Source organism: Mya arenaria, chromosome 11 (genome assembly GCF_026914265.1).
Source record: "Mya arenaria isolate MELC-2E11 chromosome 11, ASM2691426v1".
Lineage (NCBI taxonomy): Eukaryota > Metazoa > Mollusca > Bivalvia > Myida > Myidae > Mya > Mya arenaria.
In genome coordinates, this window is record NC_069132.1 from 49002765 (window position 1) to 49026430 (window position 23666).

The window sequence follows — 23666 nt, forward strand, 5'->3', positions numbered from 1 at the left end:
AAAAAGGCAATCTACCAAAAATTGTATCGCATAATCAATTTTTTGAATCCTTTGTGGTAATGGGATATCTTTGAAACAAATAGACTGGCTGGAAATATTTCTCCTGGAATTTTTCGATTAAAAAGTTTAATTCTATTTCTGTCACTTGCTCAGAATTAAACTGAAAATGGTGACCTTATGATGTTTTGTCATTTGCTCATTGATAAGATGGCCTCAAAGACTGTTAGAGCTTTTACAATAAATTTAATTTGAAATATAAAACATATTATATACATAAATTAAAGTCATAGTACACATAAAGTAAAATACTCTCTACTATTGAAATGAAACACCTTGAGGAATTTGTCAAATTTAAAGATAAACAAGAGCGCTGCACAGTGGGCGCCAAGATTCCCCTACCAGTTTAAAGCCTTGTGAAAAGGCCAAATGTGGCTCAAGAAAATCTCCATGAAAACTTTAACAAATCCTACCAATAAATCAAAGTTGTTTAAGTCACCCCAGCCCGTGTGATAGTGAACTAATGGCATTTACAGTAAACTTGATCCATGAAATTGCAACAGTTTTAGCTGTAAAACCTTCCAGATCACCCATGTCTCTTTTGATGTATTGCCCTCTATCCACATACTGAGTTTCATGAACCTAGCTTTGACACTTTTTGAGTTATCACAGGACCAAATTGGCTATATTTTTAACGTCAGGGGCAATAACTCTGCATTACTTTGTCTGACAAAAAAAATAAACTAACATGCATAACCTCCATATTGTCCTCTTTCCACATACTAAGTTTCATTAACCTAGCTTGGATATGTTTTTAGTTATCCCAGGACCGAGAATTTTTTCATGAACACCTATATTTTAAGTAAAGTCAAGGGCAATTACTCAGCATAACTTTGTCTGACAAAAAAAAAAAAACTAACATGCATAATTTCAATATTGCCCTCTTTCCACATACTAAGTTTCATTAACCTAGCTTGGATACTTTTTTAGTTATAGCAGGACCAAATTGGCTATATTTTGAATAAGTCAACGACAATAACTCTGCATTAACTTGTCTGATGAAAAAAATAAACCAACGTGCATAATCTTCATGTTACCCTCTTTCCACATACTAAGTTTCATTAACCTAGCTTTGATACCTTTTTAGTTATCCCAGGACCGAGATTTTTTTTCAGTCAACAGCTATATTTTTAATGAGTCAAGGGCCATAACATTGCATAACTTTGTCTGACCAAAATAAACCTACATGCATAATCTCCATATTGCCCTCTTTCCACATACTAAATTTCATTAACCCAGCTTTGATACTTTTTGAGTTATCGCAGGACCGAGATTTTTGTGGACGGACGGAGGGAGAGTAAACCTTAAGTCCCCTCCAGTGAAACTGGTAGGGGACTAATTTAAACCTGAACTGAAGATGCATTGTTAATATGACCAAAGAACTAACTTCTAAGCCTACCTGAGAGCAAGGAGTGAGGGGGTATTGGAGAGTACAGCGTTACGCCAGGCAGGGTCAGCTTCGTGGGAGATGACTAGGTTGGTCTCGTACTCGCTGATGGCATCATACAGCGCTTCCTCCGTCTCATAAGCATCAGACAACAGAAAGTGGTCCTAATGATAAAACAGGGTACAGGGTGATACAGGAATCCAGTGGATTTCACGTGAAATCCACTCAAAACGTGAAATCCACTCAGAACTCATTTATTTCAACTAATAATTATTTTTCATTGTAAACATATTGAAAAGTGCCTCATGAAGGGTTTATATTTCAAATTTTATTGAAATTGGTCAAAAAATGAAGAAGTATGAGAATTATTCGATTTTTTTTCGAAAATAGATTGGAAATCAAGGTGAAATCCAGATTTTGACAAGTGAAATCCACTCATAATTCATTAATTTTAATAATTATTTTTACTTTAATGTATACTTATTAGAAAGTGCCTCATAAATGGTTAATATTTCGTATTTTATTGATATTGGCCAGAAAATGAAGAAGTTAGAGCAATTTTTTGAAAAATAGATCGGGGTGAAATCCAGATTTCGAGAAGTGAAATCCACTCATAACTCATCAATTTTAATTAATTAATTTTCTTTTTTGTATACCGGTACATATTAGAAAGTGCCTCATGAAGGGTTTATATTTCAAATTTTATCGAAATTTGTCAAAAAATAAGAAAGTTGTAGACTTATTTTGTAACAAGAGCTGTCACAGTATGTGACGAATGCCCCCGAATGTGACATTGACCTACGAACAAGGTCAGTACATGAAAAGTTGATCTTGCCTTTACGTGTCAAATACATATGGCAAGTTATTTTAAATTGCCTCTGAACATAAAAAAATACCACCCATACTTGACAACCTACACTGTTATGTCCTTATATTCAGCATTCCATTGTGAATAAACACTTAGTGTATCTTTCACCTTAGAGGTATGGACATTGGTCTTGCACACGACACATCGTCTTCGTATGTGGAACACATGTAGCAAGTGATTTTAAAATCTGTCCATACAAGGGAAAGTAACAGCCCTGACACAACAACCTATACTCTATGTCCTTATATGCAGCACTCCATTGTGAATAAACACTAAGTGTGACCTTGACCTTTGAGGTAGGGACACGGGTCTTGCACGCGACACGTCGTCTTGGTATGTGGAACACATGTGGCAAGTTATTTTAAAATCTGTCCATGAAAGGAAAAGTTACAGCCCGGACATGACAACCTATACTCTATGTCCTCATATGCAGCACTCCATTGTAAATAAACACTAAGTGTGACCTTGACCTTTGAGGTAGGGACACGGGTCTTGCACGCGACACGTCGTCTTGGTATGTGGAACACATGTGGCAAGTTATTTTAAAATCTGTCCATACAAGAGAAAGTTACAGCCCGGACACGACAACCTATACTCTATGTCCTTATATGCAGCACTCCATTGTGAATAAACACTAAGTGTGACCTTGACCTTTGAGGTAGGGACACGGGTTTTGCACGCGACACGTCGTCTTGGTATGTGGAACACATTTGGTAAGTTATTTTAAAATCTGTCCATACAAGGGAAAGTTACAGCCCGGACACGACAACCTATACTCTATGTCCTTATATGCAGCACTCCATTGTGAATAAACACTAAGTGTGACCTTGACCTTTGAGGTAGGGACACGCGACACGTCGTCTTGGTATGTGGAACACATGTGGCAAGTTATTTTAAAATCTGTCCATACAAGAGGAAGTTACAGCCCGGACACGACAACCTATACTGTTATGTCCTTATATGCAGCACTCCATTGTGAATAAACACTAAGTGTGACCTTGACCTTTGAGGTAGGGACACGGATCTTGCACGTGACACGTCGTCTTGGTATGTGGAACACATGTGGCAAGTTATTTTAAAATCTGTCCATACAAGGGAAAGTTACAGCCCGGACACGACAACCTATACTCTATGTCCTTATATGCAGCACTCCATTGTGAATAAACACTAAGTGTGACCTTGACCTTTGAGGTAGGGACACGGATCTTGCACGCGACACGTCGTCTTGGTATGTGGTACACATGTGGCAAGTTATTTTAAAATCTGTCCATAAAAGAGAAAGTTACAGCCCGGACACGACAACCTATACTCTATGTCATTATATGCAGCACTCCATTGTGAATAAACACTAAGTGAGACCTTGACCTTTGAGGTAGGGACACGGGTCTTGCACGCGACACATTGTCTTGATATGTGGAACACATGTGGCAAGTTATTTTAAAATCTGTCCATACAAGGGAAAGTTACAGCCCGGACACGACAACCTATATTCTATGTCCTTATATGCAGCACTCCATTGTGAATAAACACTAAGTGTGACCTTGACCTTTGAGGTAGGGACACGAGTCTTGCACGCCACACGTCGTCTTGGTATGTGGAACACATGTGGCAAGTTATTTTAAAATCTGTCCATACAAGGGGAAGTTACAGAGCCGGCCGGACGGCCGGACGGACGGACGGACGGATGACGGACGGTGCGATTTTAATATGCCCACCTTCGGGGGCATAAAAAGATTGAAATCGAAGTGAAAACCAGTTTTTGAGAAGTGAAATCCACTTTTTGAGACGTGAAATCCCCTTATAACTCATTTATTTTTAATAAATATTTATTTTTGTTGATCAAATAACCGAAAAGGCTTCATAATAGGTTTATATTTTAAATTTTATTTGAATTGATCTAAAAATAAGAAACTTGTTGACATATTTTGTAAAAAGATTGTGAAATCCACATTTTGAGACGTGAAATCCACTCATAACTCATTTTTTTTTCAAAAATATTTCGTTTTGTTGAACAAATATTTGGCAAAGCTTCATAATCGGGTTATATTTGAAATTTTATTCGAATTGATCTGAAAAATAAGAAAGTTTAATACAGAAATATTTTGAAAATTGATCGGAAATCGGAGTGAAATCCACTTTTTGAAAAGTGAATTCCACGCATTTATTTTGTAACAATTTTTTTAATTGAATATGTATCGGTTTATATTTCAAAAATTGATAAAAAAAGAAAAGAAATTAGATAATACTTTTTTATTCTTGGGCGTCTTTTAGGCTGTAAATATAATTTCAACAAATAAGAACTAAAACATGTAAATCCTTATTTCTTATTATATAATAATATCAGCAATAGTTGAATAAATTTATATTTTCAATTTAACAGATTACATAAGATTGATTTATGTCATTTAATGTTTATAGAAAATGCCATAACTATCAATTTGTCAATATATTAAATGCACTTCACACCCCCAATAAATTGTCCTATAACTAAACAAACATCGTCACTCGATATGCATGTCTACAAGGTTCTGACTAATAATAAGCCGCGATAGTAATAGCTGATAACGTTAACGTACAATTGATTCTACTTTATTAATATCCAATACATACTTGATTGTATTTATTTTCTTATACCAACTAAGAAGATTTCCTTCTCCAAAATTGGAATTCATTTCTCAAGAAGTAGATTTCACTTTGATTTCCGATCCATACATGCCATATCCCCCGGCGGGGGGGAAAATCCCCCGGAATTTCGATCCATCCCCTGGTCTCCCGGTGAGTGAAACTCTCCAAAAGTAAACTTTTACAACAAGTGATCAATTAATTTGTAGTAATTATCAAAGGCAAAGAAATATTACTCTTTTGGAAGGAAGAAATTAATAATATTTATTCTATTCTCATATTGTCTGAAAGTCATCAAAGCTGATAGAATTAAGCACAATTTTTTAAAAGACTTTGGAGGAAGGTAAAATTAATTTAATTGTCTCGAAAACGTATTTTTCCAATGACATATTTTGTTTTGCAAGTGCATTACAGTATGACATGACAGTTTATCATAAAAATATGATAAATCATGACATAAAATAATTCTGTATAATGAAAAAGTTAAGAGGTTTTCAAAGCAAACTATATATGAATACATTTTTTCATACTTGCATCTAAAAATACTTTAAAATTTTGCCAACTTAGACCTGCTAAAAAAATCCCCCTGAATACAACCAAAATCCCCCTGAATTTTCAGCCTTTTGAACAAATCCCCCTGAATGGTCTCCAGAAAATATGGCATGTATGCCGATCTTTTTTCAACTTTCTAATTTTTTGACCAATTTCAATAAAATTTGAAATATAAACCTAATATGAGGCTTTTTGCATTTATATGTTCAATTAAAAAAATATTTGTTACAAAATAAATTTGTTATGAGTGGATTTCAAAACATTTGTTCCAAATAAATGTGTTATGATCAAATTTGAAATATGAATCAATTATGAAGCCTTTTCAATTATATGTTTAACAAAAAAAAATATTTGTAAAAATTAAATGATTTATGAGTGGATTTCAGGTCTCAAAAAGTGGATTTCACTTGTCGTCAAAATTTGGATTTCATCTCGATTTCCGATCTATTTTCGAAAACTTCTCTTACTTCTCCATTTTTGACCAATTTCGATAAAATTTGAAATATAAACCCCTTATGAGACACTTTCTAATATGTATACAAAAAGCAAAATTATTTATTAAAATTAATGGGATATGAGTGGATTTCACTTGTCGAAATTTGGATTTCACCTCGATTTTTGATCTATTTTCGAAAAATTGCGCTAACTTCTTCATTTATTGACCAATTTCAATAAAATTTGAAATATAAACCCTTCATGAGGCACTTTCCAATATGTTTACAATAAAAAATAATTATCAATAAAAATAAATGAGTTCTGAGTTTCACGTTTTGAGTGGATTTCACGTGAAATCCACTGGATTTCTGTAACACCCCGCACCGGATAAAACACAAGCACAAGGTTTAATATAGGATAGAGGAGAATATAGGGGACAATTTCACAATAATTCATACACAATCAATGATTACATTGATGAATAAAACATAAGACAAGTTGATATATTGCTGGTCAAACAAATGTTTCAATTATCTAGTCTTGCCCCTACTCCTGGGACATCTACCACCACCCCACACTTTTCTCTCATACTTGGTGTAGTTAGAGGGACATTTAGACACTTAGAGACACTGTCTGCCTCAACATCCACTTCCATAAACCTACCAGTGGAGAGAGACATCCAGACACCGGGCTCATATCAGCAATCAACCACCTATCCCATGACTACCCTTTCCCTAAGCATCCTGGGAAATTAGTCCCCAATAAAAAAGCCCCAAGTCAAATAACCCCCGTTTTAGTCAAATAACCTGATTTATATCTCTCACCATTCCTACCCCAATTGTACCTGGTCAGACTGTCAGTCTCAGCATCTTTAGTGTTAAAAATTACCAATTCATCCCTTGAAGACCATCCTCAACAGCACTCTCCCTACCCCTCAATCCACATATCTGGTGCAGTTTGAGAGACATACAGACACCAGGGGGCCACAACCCTCCTCAACAGCACTCTCCCTACCCCCCAATCCATATACAGTTGAAACTCGTTATGTCAACTTTTTCGGGACCTACGAAAAAAAAGTCGAGATAACGAACATTCGACATATCCGAATTACAAAAAATATCAACAATCCCAACACATTTGAGTTTGATTTATGTTTGATGTCCGACTTCTGCTATTGAACGGTCTTGTTACATATAACCGTTGTGAAAACAGTAAACGTTTTATTGAAAAATTGCTTTATTTGTGTCATATTTATTTCATTCAATTCAATTAAATGGTTTTAAAAAGTTTGCTTTCTACGTGCAGTGTAGAGAAATTTCTTTGTCACGTAACTTTCATTTTTGACGAATTTTCCTATGATAACACCGGCGTCCTCGTACATTTCAATAAATGTCTCTTGTGCAATAAATGTCTCTTTAATCAAAAACATAAACAAACAACTTTAATTATTCACACTTATTAAATAACATTCAATTATGACAGTTTGTTATTTTGACACGCACGGTAATTTAGCGACATGCCGCAAGTAATGAATATTTTCGCACCTACAGCTCGATCTATAGTTTGACATAACGAACAAGGAAAATGTATGAAATTCGACCACAGGGACTGAAATAGGAGATCGACATAACGAAAAAATTGAGATAGAAAAATCGACACAAGCAGATTTATTTTATATAAAATAAGAAGGAATAAATTTGGGACCAGAGCAAAAAGGCGACACAACCGGAAAGTCGAGATATCCGACGTCGACATAGCGAGTCTGGACTGTATCTGGTGCAGTTTGAGAGACTAACAGACACAGGGGGCCACGACCCTCCTCAACAGCACTCTCTACCCCCAATCCACATGCCTGGTGCAGTTTGAGAGACTAACAGACGCTGGGGGAGACAACCCTCCTAAACAGCACTCTCCCTACCACCAATCCACATATCTGGTGCAGTTTGAGAGAATAACAGATGCCGGGGGCCACGACCCATCTCAACAGCACTCTCCCTACCCCCCAATCCACATATCTTGTGTAGTTCTAGAGACTAACAGACGCCGGGGGCCATGACCCATCTCAACACCACTCTCCCTACCCCCAAATCCACATATCTGGTGTGGTTCGAGAGACTAACAGACACCGGGGGCAATGACCCTCCTCAACAGCGCTCTCCCTACCCCCAATCCATATATCTGGTGCAGTTTGAGAGACTAACAGTCGCCGGGAGCCAAGAACCATCTCAACAGCACTCTCCCTACCCCCCAATCCACATATCTGGTGCAGTTCGAGAGACTAACAGACGCCGGGGGCCACGACCCATCTCAACAGCACTCTCCCTACCCCCCAATCCACATATCTTGTGTAGTTTTAGAGACTAACAGACGCCGGGGGCCATGACCCATCTCAACACCACTCTCCCTACCCCCCAATCCACATATATATGGTGCAGTTTGAGAGACTAACAGACGCCGGAGGCCACGATCCTTCTCAACAGCACTCTCCCTACCCCCAAATCCATATATCTGGTGCAGCTTGAGAGACTAACAGATGCCGGACGCCACGATCCTCCTCAACGGCACTCTCCCTACCCCCCAATCCGTATATCTGGTGCAGTTTGAGAGACTAACAGACACCGGGGGCCAAAACCCTCCCCAGCAACACTCTCCCTGCTCCCTAATACACATACTTGGTGCAGTTTGACAGACTAACAGACGCCAGGGGCCACGACCCATCTCAACAGCACTCTCCCTACCCCCCAATCCACATATCTGGTGTAGTTCTAGAGAATAACAGACGCCGGGGGCCACGACCCATCTCAACAGCACTCTCCCTACCCCCAATCCACATATCTGGTGCAGTTTGAGAGACAAACAGACGCTGGAGGCCACGATCCTTCTCAACAGCACTCTCTCTACCCCCAATCCATATACCTGGTGCAGTTTGAGAGACTAACAGATGCCGGGGGCCAAAACCCTCCCCAGCAACACTCTCCCTGCTCCCTAATCCACATACTTGGTGCAGTTTGAGAGACATAAGGACGCTGGGGGCCACGACCCTCCTTAACAGCACTCTCTCTACCCCCAATCCACATACCTGGTGCAGTTTGAGAGACATACGGACGCCGGGGGCCACGACCCTCCTTAACAGCTCCATATCAGCAAAAACCCACTCGTCCCTTGAAGAGGTGATTCGGAAATCCCCCTTGAACAGCGCATGTAGGCCGTACAGGAAGAACTCCACACTGGAAATCAATGTGACTGTCAGTGCCCAAACTTACATAAATATGTAAGAGACATTAATATGATCTCATATTCAGTGATCTCAAATACTCCTTGAACAGCCTAGGTTATACAGGCAAAACTCTAGGAAATTAAAATAATACTATCTGCAAATGATTGTATTATTATTATTCAAATTTCTAAAATAAATTCAACATTATTTGTTTACATTTTATAGGCATCTGAATTCCTGCTGTATATATAATGACATCTTAACAAGCACTGTCACAGGAACATGACCAATTCCCCTAAAGGCCTCGTTGAACAGATAGCTATTAGTAGTTTGGACTGTATGGATAGATAGCCTTAAATATCTATTACTAACATATTTTCATGACAATCTTCCCGTGCAGTTTAGAAATATTGATCGCTGTCATATTTAAAGATTAAAATAGGAACATGAAGAAAATAAGTCACTGCATGATGGAGTTGATTTCAATTCAAGCCTGTTATACTTTTAACCCTTTAGCGCATGTATATGAGATAGGCTGACATAGCTCATTAGCAGATGTATACGCATCTGGCTGACCCTATCCATTACTGGATGCAAACACATCGCCCGCATATTTCAATAGGGTCATTTCAATATTTCAATTTTGCATCTTTCTTTTTGTAAACAATATCCCGGATGTTTATAAAGTAAAGTTTAACCTTTTGGGTATTGATTATCCCTTGAGAATATCGTCTGCTAAAATTAGAAGGTCTTTATTTATACTGCCAATCGCAGGTGTGATATCCCATTATGACTAATAAGACCACGAGGCCGAGTACTGTATGGAAAATCCCCAAAATTCATTGTAAATCATTAAATATATTACATCAGTTCAATTGACCATTAAAATCAATAAAGATTATAATTATTTGAAGATTATATTTTATTTACAAACAATAGAAACAATAAGTAGCTGAGAAAATGATGAGTAAATTTTCTGTTGAGCTGATAGATGTCCAGCATGGTTCCGGCCGTAAAATAGGTCAGGTAAACACATTTATGCCAGCGTTTGGTAATCTAGATGCATTATTCATACCAGAAAAACATATATCTGCTTTCTTTTTGTAAAAAAATTTATGAGGGGGGTAATAAAGTTTAACAGACACCCTGGACTGGATCTCTCAGCTGGATGACACCGGATATTCTTGCCATTTTCTGTGTATTATATAAGATCGATCCCAGCATTTTTTTACCCTTTGATTTAATGAAATTATGACATTTCAAAGCAATGTTACAATTCCATCTTGGAAATGCATTCACAGATGAAATAAAATAATTTAATATTTCATCATTGACACCATTTATTAGATAATTTAATTATCTATAATAATCTATAAAAAATGTATTCAGATAAAAAAGATTTGGCCACAATTATTTGGAGTAATATTGATTTGAAGGTCATATACTGCTGTATAAATTTGCTCTTTATCAAATCCCCTAAAATGCCAAACAGATAAAGACTGCTTATGAGTAAGTTGGCTATTGACTGGGAGGTGTAATCTGGCCATTTGCCTATATGCTAAAGGGTTAAATGAGATTTGAACACTTTAAGTTATGTTAGAGATATTTTTTTGCACGCCACGCCACCTCATAATGGTGAACCTTTCTTGCAATTTTTTTTAAATCATTTAATGTATGGTCAAGATACTTTTTAACAAGAATCACTTCGACCTTTTACCTTGAACTTTGGGGTACAGACCTGGGTCTTGTGCGCAACATGCCACCTCATCATGGTAAATCTTCATGGCACATTTTTTGAAAATCATATAACACATGGTCAAGACACAGCCCAGACAAGGATCATTCCAACCTTTGACCTCTAAGCTTGACCTTTGAGGCACAGGTCTGGGTCTTATGTGCAACATGCCACCTCATCATTGTGAACCCTCATTGCAAGTTTTTAAAAAATCCTACAATGTATGGTCAAGATACAGCCTGGACAAGGATCATTTCAACCTTTGACCTCTAACCTTGACCTTCGAGGTACAGACCTAGGACTTGAGCGCGACACACCACCTCATCATGGTAACTGTTCATGGCAAGTTTTGTTAAAATCCTATAATGCAAGGTCAAGAAACCATCTGGACAAAGTTCAGTCTGGATGGATGGACACATGCATGCACGCACAGACTCACGCACATACAGGGAACTGTCATTGTATCTATTTCTCACTCCAAGTGGGCTTGACAAAAAGTGATACAGCTTTTTTGACCTTCCATGAAATCACTGACCTTGCAGAGGCATTATTATGTGAGGCATTTCCGAGGGCCCTCCTGCCGAGAAGACTGAGGGCAAAACACAGCGACACCAGAGGCGAATCCCGTCTACACTCTACAGCCTATAAAAAGTTAATGATTAAACAATGATGATTTATTGCAATGTTATGTACAAATTTCTTTCATAAAAAATGTGACATTTACCACCAGAAGGAAACATAAACAAGAGGGCCATGATGGCCCTAAATCGCTTACCTGAGTGAAAGTGTTAAACTTTTGTAATCATTATAGCTTGATATTTGTTCTCAATACTGTACATATGATCCAAATATCAAAACTGTAGCTTCAAAAATAAAAAAGGTCAAAAAGGTACATTAAAGGTAATCCAAGCACAGCATTGATATTTCTTTTCAAAACTGTACACATGGTCAAAATGTTATTGCTGCACCTTAAAAAAAAAAGAAAGTAGGGCCAAAATTTACAGTCAAGGTCATCCGAGGACAATATTGATATTTGTTTTCAAAACTCTACACATGGTCCAAATTTCATTGCTGTAGCTTCAAAAATAAGAAAGTAGGCTAACAGGTCACAGTCAAGGTCATCCAACCACAACATTGTTATTTATTTACAGAATTGTGAACATGGTCAAAATGTCTTCGCTATAATTTCAAAAATAAGACAGCTGGTCAAAAAGGGTGGGAACGAGTTTGACCCAAGGGGCATAATTTGCATCTTGGTAGAGGACCACTTTTTGATGCTCGTAACAAATTATTAAAGGTCTCGGCCTAGCGGTGTCAGACAAGAAGATTTTCGATAAGTCCACAGAAAACCTCATGGCATAGCGAGTTTTGACCCCTGAGGCATAATTTGATTTTCACAAGCAATTGTGTAAGACACAGGAACGACGGACAGCGCACCATCCAATAAAATATATACCTACTTTAAACTTTGAGGATTTGATAAAACTATTTTATGAAGAACCTTCAGTGACATTGTCTCAATTTCAATCCAACACAACATGGCTTCCCAACTATATATGAGAGTTACAGTCTTGTTTATATAAGGTATATTCACTAACAACAAAAAAGATAAAATTGTAAATTACAATGGTCTACATGTAGTTCAATGGAAAATTCTGATTAATTAATTCATTATTGTGTTAAAATGAAATTCTTCTAGAAAATAAAGAGATATAATATTTTCTAACATATAAACCTATGAAAAAAAAACAATTATTACCTTAAAAGTGACTAATTTGAAGAATTAAAAAATATAACATATTATTTATTATAATCCCTTGTTACTAAAATAGAAAAACTAAAAATAGACAATGCACTGTTTAACAGAAAGGGAGACCATGGAGCAAGATTTTCTGCCCTTGCTTCAAGAGTAAACTTTACATAACTATAAAGATTTTAACAAAATGTATTTATAGTGAACTTGTTACCCACAAGGTGGGGCCAATTTTGACCCCAGGGGCGTAATTTGAACAAACTTTGTAGACAACTACTAGACAATGTAACATACCAAATATCTAAGCTCTAGGCCTCATGGTTTTAGTCAAGAAAGGTTTTGTAGTTGTTCCTTCATGTTGCCATGGCAACCAGAGTTCTGCATGGAATTCATTTCTTTGAAAAAATTTGAAAGAACACCAACCAAGGATCATTCCTGTAAAGTTTCATTAAGATTGTCCAAGTGTTTTAGGAGAAGATGACATTTATAAGCAATTGTTGACGCTGGACGCTGACGCCAGACACTGGACATAGACCGATCACAATAAAAAAACAAGAGGGCCCTGAAGGCCCTGAATCGCTCACCTGATCCAATAAAGATCGTAAACAATAACATTCTGATCAAGTTCCATGAACATATGGTCATTAATGTGGCCTCCAGAGTGATAAAATACTTTATCTATTATTTGACCTGTTGACCTAGTTTATGACCGCACATGACCCAGATTCAAACTTGGCCTAGAGGTAATCAATATAAACATTCTGACCAAGATTCCCGATGATACAGTCATAAATGTGACCTCTAGAGTTCTAACAAGCTTTTCCTATGATTTGACCTTTTGACCTAGTTTTTGAGCGCACATGACCCAGTTTTAAACTTGACTTAGAGATAATTAATGTTAACATTCTGACCAACTTTCATGAAGAAACCTTTATAAATGTGACCTCTAGAGTGTTAACAAGCTTTTCCTTTAATTTGACCTTGTGACCTAGTTTTTGACTGCACATGACCCAGATTCGAACCTGGCCTAGACCTAATTAATATAAACATTCTGACTAAGTTTCATGAACATACAGTCATAAATGTGACCTCTAGAGTGCTAACAAGCTTTTCCTATGATTTGACCTGGTGACCTATTTTTTGACCGCAAATGACCCAGATGTAAACTTGACTTAAAGATTATTAATATAAACATTCTGACCAATTTTTATGAAGATACAGTCATAAATGAGACCTAGAGTGTTAACAAGATTTTCCTTCAATTTGACCTGGTGACCTAGTTTTTGACCGCACATGACCAAGAATCGAACTTGACTTAGAGAGTCTAAATATAAACATTCTGACCAAGTTTCCTGAAGATACAGTCATAAATGTGACCTCTTTAGTGTTAACAAGCTTTTCCTTTAATTTGACCTGGTGACCTAGTTTTTAACCCCAGATGACCCAATATAGAACTCATCCAAGATTTTATTGAGGGTAACATTCTGACCAAGTTTCATTAAGATAGTGCCCAAATTGTGACCTCTATAGAGTATTAACAGTCAAATTGTTGATGACGGACGACGACGACGGACGAAGGGCGATCACAGTAGCTCACCTTGAGCACTTCGTGCACTTGTTTTACAAAACATACTGTAAGGAAAATATTGCATCTCTCAAAGTGATCATGTTTACCCAGTATCAGAACAATACCCTTATTTGTAGAAGTAGTTTGCTACAAAAACTGTTTTCAAAAGAAAACCAACAAATGACCAACAACACCCTGACCCCAACTCCACCTTCAAACACTGTCAAGATGATAATGTAATTACCTTTTCTCTCCTCGAGGTGCAGTACTGTATCCAGTCCAGGTGTCGGCTACAGAAGCTTTTTCGGGAGATGCCAGAGTTCTGTGAGTCATAATCATCATCAACGTGTACAGAAAATGTCAGGTCCACGTCACAGTAGTCATCATCAGCAACTATTTCAAGGGCCTCAAGAATTGTGGGATTCTCCAGCCACTGTTCGAGACGCGGTGATCGCACAGTGTAGTAGATGATACTCTGAGAAAAGGAAAACAATCAAATGTTCATGAAATAAAGATGCAAGTAATGGTACTCACATGAAATAAAGATGGAGGTAATGGTATGGACAAGAAAAAAAGATGCAGGTAACAGTATGAACATGAAATAAAGCTGCAGGAAATGGTAAGAACATAAAATATAGATGCAGGTAGAAGTATGGACATAAAATAAACATGAAATAGAGATGATGGTAACGTTATGAACATAAAATAGAGTTAAAGGTAACGGTATGAACATGAAATAGAGATGAAAGTAACATAGGAAGTAAATTGTTGCAGCCTATTTTGATGGTTGATAAGGAGGTTGGTCCTTTCAAAAGGAAATATATATTATTTTGAGGGAAGTCAAAACATTGTCAGCTGGCTATTCCTAGGAACAATGAGCTGATAGCAATGGAAGCTGACTGTTGCTACGGAAGTCAACAGTTGCATTGGTTGATATGGATGCAGGGAGTTGCTAAAAAAAGAAGTGGTTGCTAAGGAAGTCATAGGTTTCACAGACATCACAAAAGTTCAGAAAAAGTCTCGGTCATTTGGACCGATAGCCTCTGATATTTTGTCTGTCCGAAAGAAAATTTGCCAATCTGACAATTTTTGTTTGAAATATTGCTTTTTCAAAGCCTTTGTTGCTAATTTTACATTTACAGGAAATAAATAGAAGCGCCGCAATGCGACAAAACCAGGTTTTTGTTATGGGCAATCAATAATTATAGCCAATTAATTTGTTGTATGACTTTATCTTTACTTTTATCAAAAAGAGACGTAACTGAAAATTACTGTTGGCGGAAACCATTTTTCTATTTTTAGTAATAGTGACCTTGACCTTAGCCCCTCCCCACTCAAAGGCAATTCCAAGCTAGCTCTTCACATAAGCTACCTACACACTCAGTTTCATCAATATCTATCAATGCTAACTTATGTTATTGGGCAGAAACCATTTTTCTATTTTTAGTAACAGGCGACCTTGACCTTAGCCCAACCCCCCTCAAAAGCAATCCCAAGCTAGCTCTTCCCATAAGCTACCTCCACACCAAGTTTCATCAATATCTATCAATACTAACTGAAGTTATTGAACAGAAACCAATGTTTGACGCCCGCCCGCCAGATCGCCCGCCGTTGAAAACCTGGTTAAAAATGTATTACGATATAAACTGCTTTCATCTGCTTCGTTCTTTATTTTTTAGCCATGTTTTCGCCCTGGAATAAAATTTTAAGGTAGCAATTTTTTTGACACGCGCACTTAATCGTAATGAAAACTCTTATTGGTTGATTTGTTGGCAATTTGTATTTTTCGGACCGTACCAGTACCGGCTTCATAATCGAATAACATGTTCCAAAGGATACGATTAGTGTTTGGAACATTTGGAACTATCATTTAAAACATTCCAATCTACATGACAAAAGTTTATCATTTTAGCATTTCAAAACATTGCGCAATATATATGTATATATACACAGTAGTAAACATTATTTGGTAATGTATTGCAAAGGGAGGCATATGCTGCATGGTGTTTGACTTAGTGCGGTACGCATTCTGACATCTTCACTTCCGGAAAAAGACATCGGATTCGTAAACATTTATTTGTGACAATATCATTGATAAAAACGTGATTTTCTGTTAAACAAAATAAATTATTTTTACTTTTAAGCGGTGTTTGATAATTGATAAAGATTAAATCTTCATAATTTTTTACATCTGGCCGTGAAAACTGTCGGTCAGACGGATCGACTAAACCACAAATTTGGTTGGATCGAATCAAAATTTACCGGTCAGGACCGTCGGACCGACGGTTTTCGCGATGTTTGGTTTCAAGAAAGTCATTGGTGCCTAAGGTAGTCAGTGGTTGCTAAGGAAGTAATTGACGGCTCAGGTAGTGATTGGTTGTAATGGAATAAGGTAGTTGCTAAGGTAATAATCATCAGTTGCTTTTAAAGTCATTAATTCCTCAGGAAGTGATTGGTTGCTATGGATGAAGGTATTGGTTGCTAATGAAGTACTGAGGTTGCTAAGAGAGTAAGTGGTTGCTAAAGCAGTCAATGGTTGCCAAAGAAGTGATATGTTGCTAAGGAAGTCAATGAAGTTGCTAAGAAGTAAGTGGTTGCTAAGGAAGTCATTGGTTCCCAAAAAGACAGTCATTGGTTAAAAAGGAAGTAAGCGGATGCTGTTCACTAAGGTAGTCATTGGTTGCTTAGAAAATCACTGAAGGCTAAGGTATATAGTTGTTGCTAAATAATTGATTGCTTAGATAGTCAATGGTTGCTAAGGAAGTCACTGGTTGTAAAGGAAGACTCTGGTTGCTATGGATTAAAATGGTTGCTAATCATTGGTTGCAAAGAAAGTCATTGCGTTGCATGGATGAAGGTTGTTGGTAAGGAAGTCATGGTTGCTAAAAAATAAGTGTTTGCTAAGTAGGTCAACCATTGACAATGAGGACATTGGTTGCTTCAGAAGTTAATGGTTGCTTAGGAAGCCATCGGCTGTTAAAGAGGTCATTGGTTGCCTTGAATGTAAGTGGTTGATAAGAAAGTCATTGGTTGCTTAAGAAGTTAATGGCTGCTAAGGAAGCCATTGGCTGTTAAAGAGGTCATTGGTTGCCCTGAATATAAATGGTTGATAAGAAAGTCATTGGTTGCTATAGAAGAAAGTGGTTGCTAAGGCAGTCATTGTTTGCTTAGGAAATAATTTACTGTTTAGTGAGTCATTGGTTGCTAAGGAAGTCATTGGTTGCTAAGTATGTAGGAAGTAACTAACCATTGCATGAGGCTACATACCAAATATCAAGGGTTTTGGCCATCATAGGAGTTTTCCCTTTAATATCCTTGTTTTAAATGTGTGTTTACTGTTTTAACTATTACACATTGCTAATTCTGAATAATCATAAAAATATTTTGTAAATCAAACATTATTGCAGGTATGTTTCACAAACTTATTTTTATTGAAATCTGGTACTTAAGAGTATGATTTTCAATTCCAAATGGACTCAACCTAGGACCCCTGGGGCAGAGCCATTATTCACCACAAGGACATTATTTGAACAATCTTGTTAAGGACCACTACATCAGGCTGCATACCAAATATCAAGGGTCTGGGCCTTACTGTTTCAGTGGAGAAGATTTTGAAATATTTTACTAAAAGGGTATATAGAAAACCTGGGACTCCCGAAGTGGAGCCAACTTTGACCCCAGGGGCTTTATTTGAATGGTTTTGGTCAAAGGCCACTTAATGATGCTCCATACCAAATATCGAAGGTCTGGGCCATGCGGTTTCAGAGAATAAGATTTTCATATAAATATATAGAATACTTGTGAACCCTGGAGCTGGGCCATTTTTGACCCCAGGTACATAATTTGAACAATCTTGTTAAAGGACTACTACATCAGGCTGCATACCAAATATCAAGGGTCTAGGCTTTGCAGTTTTAGAGAAAAAGATTTTCAAAGACTTTACTATAAAAGCATGTAGAAAACTTGTGACCCCTTAGGCAGGGCCACTTTTGATCTAAGGGACATAATCGGAACGACCTGGGAAAAGGACCACTACCTGAGGCTGCCTATACCAAAAATAAGTCTGGGCCATGCGATTTAAGAGAAGATGTTTAAAGTTTTAAAATGTCAACGCCGAGCGCTGGACAACGAACGCTGATAGATCACAATAGCTCCCCTTGAGTACTTCCTGCTCTGACAGGTGAATTAATAAGTATAAGAATAATCAAAGGGATATATCTCTCAAAATACCATACATAAGATATTGTTATTTTTGCACAGCATTTCTCCTCAATAAAGTCAATATGTGTATGAAATTTAACTTCAATACCTTAAAAATATATAGAGTTATGGAGAAAAGTAAAAAAGTGGGCCAAGATGGCCCTATTATCTCTTATACGGAGTTATGGAGAAAAATACACTTGTCCAAATGTCCCAGGATGGACAGACGTATGGACCAACAAACAAGTGGGTATTACAATATTTTGCGGCCCTCATTTTACAAGCACACATTACCCTAATTATAACACAAAATCCAAAGGAGATCTACTCTAGTACCTGGACATAGTACATGATGAGAACCTTGCGGAAGTCAAACACCCCGACCATGGACGCTGCATTATTGTCCGAGATACTGTAGCCTTCTAGGACATACTTGGTGACAACCACCTCCCACGCCAGCCATCGCTGGCTGAACGCCGCATTGAGGGACAGGAAGTGGGGCAGGTGGCCCGGGTGACAGCAACAAAAATCTGCAATGTGAATATTGTATTTGCATTAAATGAACTGTGACAAGCAGAAATGGGTCTTATATTCATTATGATGTAAGCAAACATTATGATATCGTAATTTATTGTCATTGAAAATACAACCGTGATTACCATGATGTGATGTGTATTAAATGCCAAGAGTGCTTTAAAGGTAGTTTTCATTTCTTTATTTTGTGTGAAAAACATTTGATATAATGCCAAATACTGATGATTCAAAGTAAATACTTTTAAGATCCTTTTCTTCTTGCCAAGGTTCATATCTCCACAGGTTTGTTCTGCCAATTTGGACTTACTATTTACGAAGTGAGATTCAAAGGCAATGTTTGTATATGCAGTTTAAATGAAGAATCATTTCTGAAGGCATTCTTAAATCGGTGAGCACCAAAATCAAAAAAACATTTTGTATACCTTCATTATCTTCAACACTTTCTGTGATAGCCTCGACTTCCCGCTGTTGACAGTAGGTGCCTGTAAACAAAACAATCACATACATGCCATGAATGCAAAAATGCAATAAATGAGCATAAAAAACCCTTCTCAGGATTTTTTGTATGTCCATTGAAAATGCATGAAGAATTTATAAAAGAGAGTCTTAAAAAAGAACATAGTGTATTTTGTGTAAGTGTATTCATTAGTGTTGGGAATCGGTTGCAATTTTACTATCGATGATCGGTTCCACTCAAGTAACCGATTATCGATAGTACAATCGGTTTTTAAAATACTAGATAGTACCTGAGTTGTAGTTTTATTCATGAACAGTATTAAACTCTTAATCATTATATGCATATACCTTATGTCTATGATTGAAGTTATTAAGTGTTGTTGTAAAAAAAATAGTTCATTTTCTTGCTCATTGTGGCTTTCATCAGCCATTTTGTTAAAGATAACATCTGAACACTTACTAATATATTTTTTTTATTTTTTTTTGATAATCGTTTTTAATTAAATACTATCGATTGTCACCGATTTCAGGCCCAACCAATCGATTTTCGATTATAATCGATCATCGGAACATCACTAGTATTCATAGTTAATAATTATGAAATCACCAAGCTATAAAAAGTTTCCTCTGGGTACTCTGGTTTCCCACACAACACAAGATCACACTCTCGCAATACATTATGCTGACAAGGTTGCTGTATACCTCTAAACTCGAGTCCTCGCAGCTGGAATGTGACCACTCCATTTCCCATTTCTATGATGTGTACGAGGGCGTTTAGTGAGTCGGAGGCCATGATAAAGATGTCCCCCTGCTCTGCATTTCCCCAGCGCCCCATAAGCAGGTCACCACACAGGCTGTGCTGTAGGGAGCGCGTCAGGTGCTCGTAGAATATGGAGTTCAAGTTGTTGTCATCTGCTCCTGTAAACAGTTTGTACAATGTTCAAATGTAAGTGGGGAAATCACAAGTACACATTGTGCATTGTAGCTGATATACTTTAAAAGTGAGAAGACATGAGCACTGCAGGTGGGTGCCAACACTTGTTTGATTTTTCTCAGCATTTACTTAACACAAGGGCTGTCTCAGTAGATCGTAGAATATAAACGAGCAAGCAAAACAAATAAAGTCAATTAATTAAAGATTCTTTTTACAATCTTTAATACAATCATTTATACACATACTGATGAAATTTCAGAAAAATATTTCCACATAAAATAAGTTTTTTGTACGCATTTAAAATAAATAATGTAAAGCGGCACAGCGCACAATAGCGTAACACTCTCCATGATATGCAGGCCACTTTTCATGGCTTTTTATCCATTTGCTGAATACTTCGCTGTACCACTTTTTGTCTAGAGACGTGTTAAAGTTTCTTATGGCATATCTCATGACGTCAGGATCCTGAAACCTCCGCCCTCTCAGCTGAGAATTTAATTTGGGAAATACATAGTCTCATGGCACCAGATCTGGTGAAAATGGCAAATGTTCAACACACTGATATTCAAACATTAATTTCAAGTTGAGTTGGGTCAGCTGTATGAATCAATGCGTTTTCTAGATGCAGGATGTGTTTTTTTTTCAGGTTGTCAACCAGATACAGATGCTTTCTACACAGCGCGTGAAACAGGTCACAGAACACAACCTGAAGACCCATTTTATAAAAAAAACACTTCTTCTATGCTTTACAATTTTAGAACATTTTGTACTATCAACCCATATTTGTTTAATTATAATTTGAAATGAGAGGAGAGATATTGCGTTTTATTGAATACTTAAAAATATGTTTTATCTTGGAATAGTATTCTGCATTAACCCTGCCTCGAGAATATGAACAAGCAGCATCCCGCCTCTGGCCATAAACATGATGCACATGCATTGCTAAAAGTTTGAAAATTAAAGGTCCAGTGTGAAACCTTGGCCAGGGGTCCAAGGTGCCTCCGGCCCCCAGGAAACTCCTGGAACATAGCCATTTTGATGGCTATGAAAGGCCTTTTCCACACTTCAATTTTGAATAATGATGAGTATTAGAATAAGGTCTTTTAAACAAAAAAAGACTATGAATACTGATAGACATATGATAAATATCCTACATTAGCTAGTAATCATTATTTATTACATACGCTATTTATCAGTCAGAATCTACTGTAAGCCATTTCCATGACCACTTGTTTTTCTCTCAACGATCATGCTATAGAATGTCATACTCCATGGGTGGAAACTTCATTTTCTGTAAGACTTACACACTTTTTCAATGACCTTTAATGTTCGAATATCACTTTAGTTGACGCTTTGTTTGTAAATAAATTGTAAGCCGTAGTCATTTAAAACAGGTTTTTTCATTGGCTTGAGATATGCAATAAGCATATCATAACTGACGTAGTTAACTTGGCAAGTTTCCAGTTATTTTTGGAAGGACCGCTTCTACAGCATACCAAAACTTTCATGATTTTCCGCAATAACGTAAACGATCCGACTGATTTGATTGGTCGACCTTCAAGTCGTGTGCTTACGTCTATTTCCGTGAATTGTACGAAACAGTGTGGCTAAATAGCATAATATGGATATGACAGAATACCCCCCACCCCACCCCCTGAATTTGTTCATACCTATATCTTAAATGGTGATCAGATGTGGTATCCATCGTTCACCTACATGTGACATAGTTAAATTGTTCTTAAGTATGCAGTGAACTGTAGACCTAATGCAACCAGCTTCTCCCACTACTTCACCCACAGTTATCCATCTATCCCCATCAATGACGTTCTCGACGGGGGGAACTTTGCTATCAATGCGGCATGGTGGTGCCTAGCACATCCATCCTTGTGAAAAATGGCTTTGCCGCTTGTTTAAAAGCTGCCTGGAAACATTCCTATATCTGTCCCAACTTTCCATCTTCTTAAAAGTCTCAGAAGCTGTCATTCTTAATTGGTAACACAATTCTATTGCTGTTTGGCGTCCATATCTTCCACAATCAACAATTTTAGGAAACACAACTTAAACTGGCAAGGACACACACTATAAACATTCATAAGACATGTGATGTTTGAAACTTTACAGTGTGACGTCATAATTGTTAGCAATTCCAGCAATATGACGTTAGGCGGATTTTTTTTTACAAAAATGTTATGAATGCATTTACAAGATAATTGTCTCCTTAAACACCGTGCTCCGTACATGAGTACATGTGGTTCATTAATTTTATAACGTATAATCATGAAAATTGTCACCATTTCATTACATTTTGTTACTTGTTGGTAGCACAAATAAATTTATATTATAATTCTAAAGAGTCATTGTATTTGAACATTACCAATAGGAAATAAAACATGATTCTACAAGTAACTGGAACAGCCCTTGTACCTTTAATTTATGCAGGCTTATGGGCCTTCCTACATGTATGTACTAATATCCTAAATGTTTTTTTAGATATGGTCAACAATAAAATCTATGACATACAGACAAGCTAAACCAGTTTCAACAGAAAAGTATGACAACAATACCTGTATTTTTTCTATCTAACTGTTGGGACAATCTTGTGTTGCTGTGGTCCACACGTTTTGTACTGAAAATGACAAAAGATTTGTGATACTCTTATACATGAATTCATGTGAATAAGAACATAAAACAATCTAGCAAATTTATATATGTCTTTTACAATCTCTATATGTATGTTAAAAGAATAATGTTTGGACATGTTTTTTTTAAAGCTTACATAGTTTGCCCATACCTCAATGGCTGCATTTGGGCCTGACCCACTGCAGCTGCTAAGCGTTATTTGATTTGCAACTTAATCATGTGCATACTCCACTACATACACCAGAGGTTTGAACTATAATATAGTAGAAACCAAGAGCTGTCACAGGAACTTCACAAATTCCCACAAAAGGCCTCGTTGGACAAATAGCTGTTATTATCTAGGCCTAAATGGAGAGATAGCCTTCGGTGTTGAACTTATTTTCAAAGGATTTTCACTGTCTTTCCATAAAGTTTGAAAGTATTGATCACTTTTCAACTCAAGGCCACTGCAACCTTGACCTTTGACCCACTGACCTCATAATCAATAAGGTTCATCTGCTGGTAATGACCAGCCTGCCTACCAAGTATAGGGTCCCTGGGCCCCACCATTCTTCAATTATTGATCAGAAAAGGATTTTCAGCTCAGTCAAGACTTGACCTTTGACCTACTGACCTAAAATCAATAAGGTTCATCTGCTGTTCATAAACAACCTTTTTTCCTAAGTATGAGGTCTCTGGGCCCCACTGTTCTCCTGTCATTGATCCGAAA

General features: G+C 37.1%; 1 protein-coding gene across 3 annotated transcripts in view; it reads right to left on the reverse strand.

Annotated features, from left to right (window-relative positions):
• The window catches only part of LOC128209202 (pecanex-like protein 1), a 132821-nt gene that overhangs the window by 15665 nt on the left and 93490 nt on the right, over positions 1-23666 (reverse strand). For all 3 annotated transcript variants that reach the window (XM_052913136.1, XM_052913135.1, XM_052913134.1), the window contains exons 27-34: positions 22882-22943; positions 20086-20301; positions 19350-19409; positions 18730-18923; positions 14438-14668; positions 11409-11515; positions 9001-9148; positions 1457-1608 (exon numbers count right to left, since the gene is read on the reverse strand). In XM_052913136.1, the coding sequence (XP_052769096.1) occupies positions 1457-1608; positions 9001-9148; positions 11409-11515; positions 14438-14668; positions 18730-18923; positions 19350-19409; positions 20086-20301; positions 22882-22943 (1170 nt within the window). The remainder of the gene's footprint in view (positions 1-1456; positions 1609-9000; positions 9149-11408; positions 11516-14437; positions 14669-18729; positions 18924-19349; positions 19410-20085; positions 20302-22881; positions 22944-23666) is intronic.